Genomic DNA, 8,849 nt, shown 5'->3' with positions numbered 1-8,849 from the left:
AACATTAAAATGAAAAGACTTAGTAAAAAATATAGATTAGAAGTTACTGCAGCAAAACAAACTCATTGCAATTACATTTATGGTTTCTTTGTTTTGTTGTTTTTGGGGTTTTTTTAGAAGAAAACCAGTTATATTGACTGGCACATATAGACAAGATAAAATACAGCAAGAGTTTTCTTCCTCCATGAAGTAATCAATCAAGTAGTACTGAAACAAACACTGATTTCATGCATAAGGGTAGAGATGATTTTAAACTCTGCATATAGTACTAATTTCAGCTTTTGTACACCCCCATTTACAACACATTCCTGCCAAACCCAGAGACTCTCGTTTTCTTCTGGGATACCTGGCCCAAAGGTAGCTGCTTGATTCCACTGGATTTGCATTTCCTGTTCCCCCCCTGTCCTTCTGAGCAGCTTCCTCTACCTGGTGAGCAACTTTTTTTAAGTCGCCTGCAACAGGTACATATTCATTATAGTAATTTAAACTATACAAGTCCTTCAACATCTCCCATCCAAGAAAGGGGCTGCTTCTCTGCAGCTGCTCCACTTCAGGGTCCAAAACAGATTGCAGGTTGAAGCTTCCCAGTAGTTTGTTACTTGCTGTTTGTGCAGAATCTGTTTTAAAGAAAAGACTTAGCTTAGATTCAGACGGTAGGAGCATCAAAGAGATTACATAGCTCAAACAAATAGCAACAAAACCCATTCAGTTAGTAAAAAGTGAAATACTATTATGTAGGAAAACTGTCAGTACTTCAGACTCTCCATACCATGACTTATTTGTAGCTTACTTTTAGTAGAAACCATGTTTTAAAGTCTATACCTCCTGTAAGACATGCAGAGTACACAGAAACAACTGTGACTGAAGTAAAGGCTTCCTGTCACAAGTGCAGAGTTACTGACACAGAAGTCTCAACTTTTCCAGAGAAACAGAATTTTGTTGTAAAGACACGTAACCAGAAACACCACAGAGCTATGTCGTGTGTCTGATGAATTAGATCAGACCCCTCCTCTCCTGCTCACAATCACACAAACTAGCATCATGTGAAGAAAAAAATGTAGGAAGGACTAAATAAGTAAAGATTGCATGTAAACTGATTCTTCTATTGCATTTTTCTATAGTTATTTTTAACTGATGTTTTCCACTAATTTCTTTCATTTCTCAAGGCATATCAGGGGCTTATGGAATTTACTTATGACATTCTTCATCTCACTGACTAAAGTTTTCTCAAAAATCCAGCCCTACTTCCTTTCACCTTACACTGCTCTTGATTTTACTTCTGCAAGGCAAGTGGCATTGCTTACTTCAGCTAAAGTGAAGAAAAGCAGCTTCTTCAATTCTTAATTTTAAAAGAATTCAAAGTAAGTCTTTGTCTTGTGGTCTTAACACTGCAGATATAGTTAATTTTTATTTCAGAAAGCTGAAAGAACATGACAACATCCAGCAAATTTTGTGTTTACTTAAATATGGCTAATTAGTATACAGAACCTAATTTTCAGATAGAACAGCTGCCTGAGTATGTGCAAAAATAAAAGTAGCCATAGATACTTTATTAATTAGACAGGGACTGCCAAATAATAATCTTTTGGATGAAGAAGCCTTCTAGTTAGACATCATGCAGCATAGTGGAGACTCTTCAGTGACTGCTGTTCTCAGAAGCTTCTGTTAATAAAAAAGGAAAGCAAAACTTGCTGGGAAAGAACAGAATCCCCACAGAGGTTGTAAATAACTAATTTGTTAAAATTACGAAGGCTACTTTTATGTTGTACTCGACCTGTTGGGAGGGAAAAAAAGGCCAAAAATTCCCGGACAACCCGGAATACTGGCTTCATTAGCTGCCTGAAGTCTTAAGTTATTTCACTAAAATGTGTTTAATCAGAAAAAAAAAAATCTCTTCCATTGCATCTTTCAGCCATAATTCCATCTTTTGTCCTAAAAACTCTTTTTTTTTTTTTGTATTCAAAATATCAACACAAATTAGAGAAATCACTTAAAATTACTTTTACATTGCCGCAGTTTGAAAACACATCCCAAAAATTATCTACTAAGAATTTCTTAACTCGTGGGGCTTGGGACACCAGACAGTAAAACTGTGAGGAATATTTTACCCATTAAGTGTTTGACCATAAAGCAGCTCTTGCTGTGTCAATTGTAACCTGAAGCACCAGAGTCCATCCTCCAACGTGCCAACCCTTTGATGCAGAGAAGCGCAAGAGAGTGAGTGATAGCATCGTGCGCGATTCCCCGTCCGTGCCGGTCCCGCACATCCCGGGGCTCCTGTCGGGGAGGGAAACCCCGGCAGGAATCCCACTCCGTTCCACAGCCCGAGGAATTACGGAGCCTTGGGAAGGGAGTGAAGCCGTAGCGATAGGCATTCGCCACCGCTCGCCGGGGCGCATCAGACCTCCCCAGATGGTCAAGGCAGGGGAGGAGTGTGATTTTGTGGGATTTTGTAGCGGAAGCTTCTCTGCAGCCCGCAGCCCTGCGCAGCATCTCCGAACTGACCAAAAACTCTGCGATTATCCCGGCAAATCATGCCCCAGCGCCTGCCGTCCCTTTCCCTCTGAATCTCAGGGCGTCCTTACAAAAGTCTCGGAAATACCAACCAGGATCCGGAGGGAAAGCGAGAGAGGGACGGGGACCGTCCCTCCCCGGCTCAGGGCGGGAGGAGCGAGAGGCTCCGCGGGGCGCTCGCCCTTCCCCATTCCCTCTCGTTTTCCCCATCCCTCCTCTCCCGGCAGCTCCCCGACAGCCTCCTGCCCTTCGGCCCCGCTCCCGGGACACTCACCGGCCGCGGGCGCCGGCTCCACCGCCAGCAGGGAGAGCCGCTTCCAGCGGGACCCGCCGCAGGTGAAGATGACGGCGCGGATGAACTCGCGGCCGCACAGCTTCACGCCGTAGCCGTCCCCCTCTCCCGCGGGCAGCGCGGCCCCGGGACGCCCCGGCGGTGCCGCGCAGAGCAGCGCCACGGCGGCACACAGCAGTCGCAGCTTGGCCATCTCCATCGCGCCGTCCCCGTCCCCGTCCCGCGGGCGCCTTCCCAGCCGACCCGACGGCCGCCACAACGCCCCCGAGCGCGGCGCCCAGCCCAGCCCCGCCGCTGCTCGCCGCCCGCTTTTATGCGCTGCGAGAGCGAGAGGAGCTGAGTCACCGCCCCGGCCCCGGCCCCGAGCCCCCTCCCCTCCCCCGGTGCCGCGGCTGTCGTCTCTCGCCTGGAGGTCGCTGTGCCCGGAACAGCCGTCCAGGAGCCCTGGGGCAGCGCCTTCCCCTCTTCCTGCCCTTGCTGGTTATTGCGGCTCTTCACTCCGCCGTGCACTTTAGCTTCCCCCCTCGGCTCCACCACCTCCGGTCCCCACCTTCCCGGAGACGCGCTCCTTTTTCTCCGCCGGCTCCGCGCCTCAGCTGCTCCTGTCTGTGGCTTTGAAAACGTGAAAAACTTAATCTCGACTGTTTCTTCCCTTGCAGGTTTAGAATCTCCACAACTATCTTTGTGCTCTAAAGATGTTGGCTGACATAAAAAAGACAGAAACAAGTGAAGTAAAAGAAATGCACTTTCAGGGAAGTACTTCAGCTCTAGATACTTGAAGGCGGATTTCAAAGCCTGGATTTCTTTCAGGTTTGTGGTACTGGAGGCCCGAGTTCAGTGGCAGATATAGACATCCAAGTGTCAGAGATACCCTGGATGAAGTATGGGCATCCTATAGATTTGGAGCTGCACATCTGTATGTCTCCTGAGTAGGGCCCAGCAGGCTCTTGCTGACAAGGGTGGTGGTCTTTGTACCCCATGAAGAACTATGCACTCTGTGAAAATAAACTTTACCTCTGTATTTGTTTGCTGGCTTGTGGTTGGTTTTTGTTTGTCTGTTGGTTTGGTTTGGTTTGGTTTGGTTTGGTTTGATTTGATTTGTTTTTTTTCCAGCAGAATAGGACAAGAAGTGGTTGTTGTCACCTTTTATAGAAAGTCATGCTGTGAAGAACCTGAAAAGTTCATCTCTCTTAAAATACTTTGAAGCTGTTGTCAATAGATCCTTTATCATGAGGGCTATGCTTTTAATCTCCCTTGAGTATTATTGGCATATAAAAAACCACTCAAAATTCAATCTAGAAGAAGAGCACAGAGAAGACATACATCTACAGACTAGTGTACGAAGGTGTATGATTCAGTTGTGCTGGCAGAGAAGTTATAGACTCCAGTCTCCTCTTCAAGGAGGACTTGGGTGTTTTACAGTGAGCTGGATCTAGAACAAGGCTGTGGAGGGCTGAAATAGTGAGCAAAGTTGTTGTGGTTTAACCCCAGCCAGCAGCCAAACCCCACACAGCCACTCACTCATTCCCCCATTAGTATCACTGGGGAGAGACTAAGAAAAGTGAGAAAATCCATGGCAGTTTAATGAGGAAAACAGAACCTGCACACAAAAGCAAAGAAAAATAGGAATGATTCAGGGCTTAATGTGGGCAGGCAGGTGTACAGCCATCTTGGGAAGACAAATGCCATTGCTCCAAATGCACTCTCCTTTCTCCTTCCTACTTTCCCCCCCCAACTTCATATACCACCAGCATGATATCCTTTTGGTCATTTTGGCTCACCTGTCCCTGCTGTATATCCTCCCAAGCACCCCCAACCCACTCACCAGTGTGGCAGTACCAAAAGCAGAAAAGCCTTGGCTCTTACCTGTTCAGCAGAAATAAAAACATCTATTATCAACTTTGTGTTCTGCTCAGATTCAAAGCACAGACAAATACCAGCCACCGAAGAAAATTAACTCTACCCCAGTCAAAACCCAGACAGTTTTCTTTTTGGTCCAGTCTTCAGTGTTTAAACAGTGGTACCATTTCAACAGTAGGCACCATCATCCAAAATGTTGCTAGGATGCAATCCACAGAAGTGGAGGCTGCTAATCTGAAATTCTTGAAGAACAAAACCTTGATCTGTTCCACCCTCAGCTTAAGTCTTACCTACTATCCTGTTACAGACGGAAGTTGTGCAGGGGTAATTACAACTTGAATTTTGAGAGCAGCACTTTGATTTTGTTGGTCTTGTGGACTTTTTCTGAAAATACCATCATATCAGGTGGACTTCTGCATGGACTGTAGTCTTCCAGACAACAGATTTCAGTTTTCAGTGACTGGAAAGCTGTAGTAATGTGAAAAAGCACTACTAGGACAAGGCAAGAAGGGAAGTACCCCCTGAGGTGGGCAGTGACTAGAAAAACTACAATTCAAAACAAAGCATGCAGAAGAAGATTAATAGATTTAACAAATTTGAGGTAACTATAAAACTTCTTACTGCTTGTTTTAGAAAGAAGGAAAAACAACAACAGAGCAAAGAAACTAATTTCCATTCATGATCTCTAGGATGTTTCAAGGCAAGTACATCCAGTGTACTGGCTCAATGCAACTACTTTAATTTCTTTAAAAAAAGTAAAGATATTTGTACTGTTTCTCTCCTTGCACTAAATTATTAATCAGTTGAGCAATAGCAAAGTTTATAGAATGTAAAGGAGGTTTAATGAAAATGGGGCTAAATGTAAAAGATATCCTTTAGCAATATCTCAGAAGCCTTGAATACCTTGAGTTAAAAACCTTATTCCCATGACTATCAAATATCAGACAAAGAAAATCAGCAGTAAGTAACTTACTGATTTCATTAGACATTTTCCAGAGACTTCATTTCAAATTCATGCAGTTCACTGCTGCATGGACAACTTAGTTTTTGAAAGCTGTCCAAGCAAGAATTAAAATATTTCTAAAGTTTGCTTAGTCCCATACAGGATTCTGCAAGAAATGGGAAATACCCCTGCATCAATGTTATTGGTGACCAAGCACAAGCATTACCCAGTAACCTTCATTAGAGGATTGTGCAGTTTAGAAAAAAAGATTAGTCTTAAGAAAACTCATAATTAAAAAGTTTAGAATTCCATGCATTTTTGCATAATGAAGTTCAAAGCTGATTAAGAAAATAAACAATAATGCAGAAACAATCTTAACTTGTATACATCCACATAAGTGCTTTCCCATTCTTTTAAAAGCAGTGACATGCAGTCAGCAATAAAATAATTCCTATAATAATAAAGCATGTTGGAAGGAGCTGGGATTTCCAACTTTTTGTATTTTAAGGAAGGACTGTCCAAAGTGACTTTGCTTGCTTCTCCTCAATGCTCATGTACACTATCACAACCAGATAAACAAGAGTGAGGTGGAGGCACTTGTGGCTTGCAGCTGGCATGCACTTCCTTGAGTTCTGTGAATGAGACATATCCATAATTAGAACATCTTAATTTTGACATCCTACTCATGACTGACTTCTCACTTTTCCAGAACAATCCTGCTCTAAATGATACTTATTCAGGATATATGGCTATCAGACATTATAACCCAACAGAATTAAGGTGGTAGGAGTAGTGCCTTCAGGCCAGAACAAACTCCTTCTGGAGTTGCTCTCCCTTTTTTCCCCAGTGATTCATGGAAACAAAGACAGTTGTGATACATTAAATTAAGTCTAACAGCTGAGGCCAGTTGAGCACAAATGACAGAAAGAAGCAGGGTGTTTTAGGTGTTTTATTTATTTCTAAAGCAAATATGATGATTAGGCAATATGCTGTAAACATCTATTTTTCAAAAGTAAACCTTGTCACTGATGAGCTCCTATTTTCTTTCATTGTCCTCTGAAGGAAGTTATACCATTCAATTATTCTGTATCTGTCAAGATACGACTCCACACAGCACATGCAAGCATTTTGATTAATATACTGGAAGTAGAATAACTAACTCTGCAACAAAGAACAAGCGTCTTCAAAACAAAAGTATGCATTAAAAAAAAGCTAAAGTAACCAGTAAAAAATAAGGGCAATAAAGATGAATAACTCTCAACTCCTTGATGATTTTTGGCACATTCTATGTTGCCCATTTAAATCTAGTTCTGGGTTAGACTGTCTTGCTTAGAGCCTTTTCCTTTATAAATCTGGTAAACTTTACTGATACTGTGTAATACTGAATTAATCTTATCCCATTTCTGTCACATTTTAGCGCAGAGCCTTGCAATAGGTTAACACTACTGATCTAAGTTCAAACATTGGGGGAAAAAAAAAATCAGACTTAGTTTGGATGGAGTAATGTACAGCTACCCTATCATCCCCTAAGACTGCTACCTGGACCATTATTTTGCTCCCTTTAACACTGCCTTTTCATCAAACACCATAACCAGGAACTGGTCACAAGCACACAGATCTTGATTCCTAATTCACAGTGGATACCATTAGGGTATTTCCTAATTTTCTAAGATTTATAAGTAAAACTGTTGCATGTTCTGTTAAAACCATTCTCTTGTGAAATTGCCTTTCATAGGACTAAAATGTGGGCTAAAAGGCACAGACAGAGACATAGAAATACCCAGAAAGACTGGTTCAACTGGGTTTTTTTTGGAAGAAAGAGTACCAATAGACTACAGATATCAAAACACTTCTTCAAAATTAAAGGAAGGTGGACTTCAGAACTGGGGAGGAACACAGTAAATGCTCAACGCAAAACAAGAAAGTGGAGTACTTGTGTTCATTTTATTACACTCACTATTAAAACACACCACATTTGAAATCAGTTCCAGACTGTACACATTGTTAACATGTAGAGGACAGAAACAATTACAGAAATGACAATGCAGAAGTGAATGCACTTTCAGAAGTCAAACTGTGGAAACTGTGCTATTAATTTATTCTATATTGACAAGCCTTTGTTTCATTATATATTTGCCTGTCTTATTGTAACAATATTCTAAGTTTAGTTAAGTAATCTTCAAAATCATATTTGAGGCATTATCTCCAGCTGGAATTTAATTTTTAAGCCAACAAATTGTCAGTACAGACTACGGCTTAATTAATTTTTGAATGCTTTTTGAACATTTATTTTTCCTTCCACAATCAGATTTATGCCAGAAGAGTTTCCATCCAAAACACAGAATAATCTGTTTCTAAACAAGATTTCCAATACAGAAACATTTTTTTTTTTTATCCAAGTGTGACATCAGAACATTAAAGTATACTAAAACTACATTCTCGGTATATACCATGCTAGAGTAAAGACATGCAAAAAATCTCTCAGTTTTTCAGTACTTGTAAGGCCACTTGGATCTACTCATTACAAAAACATACATTAACAATTTTGCTTGCTGTTAGCCAAAGTTAATATTAATCTTAGTAGTGAAACTCTGATTTCAATTACCAAAAACCAAATTATCCTGAGTTTCAGAATGTCGAACAAGCACGAAAAAGATTCAGGAAATAGCTACATAATTTGTTTTCTCTTTTTCAGAAACTATCTATGGTCATATCTTAACACAGTTTTCCCCAAGAGTAAAACACACAGCTAGCAAGTTATGTGTTTACTTCTGAACCTACTTCTGATAAAAGCTGTTTATTCTAGAATTTGAAGCAGAGATGGTGAGTTCACTGCATAAAGAACAGCAAATAAAAAGTATTTTATTTTTCAAAGAAATTGACTGCCTGCTCATGACTTCAGATTGAACTGTGTATCCTGAAATATATTTGAAAACTGTACATATTTATATAATGTATTTATTAATACAAACTTATAACTACCAATTATCATATCTTTATTGATTATACTGAGTTTGGTCAGTACCAGACATATTTACTACAGGTAGAAGCTATTTTCAGACTCTGAACAGTCAATGCAAATTCAATATTTCACTATAAACAAGGAAAATATGCTACAGAATAATGAATATTTTTAAGAGATACACATAACATGAAACCAATTGCTTTTAGAAAGTACTAATTCTTAAAAATTAATTAAATTTTTATTCTATAAGAGCTCATCATGTTATCAAAATTTTA

General features: G+C 40.8%; 1 protein-coding gene across 1 annotated transcript; it reads right to left on the bottom strand.

The window, feature by feature from the left end:
• Window positions 1–249: 249 nt before the first annotated feature.
• LOC134056888 (relaxin-3-like) lies at window positions 250–3,005 on the bottom strand. The gene is made up of 2 exons (XM_062513834.1): window positions 2,789–3,005; window positions 250–617 (listed from the first exon to the last, which is right to left on the bottom strand). Exons 1-2 carry the CDS (start codon window positions 3,003–3,005, stop codon window positions 250–252), a joined length of 585 nt encoding a protein of 194 aa, XP_062369818.1.
• Between the last annotated feature and the right edge of the window lie 5,844 nt (window positions 3,006–8,849).

The sequence above is a fragment of the Cinclus cinclus genome, chromosome Z, assembly GCF_963662255.1.
Source record: "Cinclus cinclus chromosome Z, bCinCin1.1, whole genome shotgun sequence".
NCBI lineage: Eukaryota > Metazoa > Chordata > Aves > Passeriformes > Cinclidae > Cinclus > Cinclus cinclus.
The sequence above is the reverse complement of the archived record's forward strand: the minus strand, read 5'-3'. Positions and strand labels throughout refer to the sequence as shown.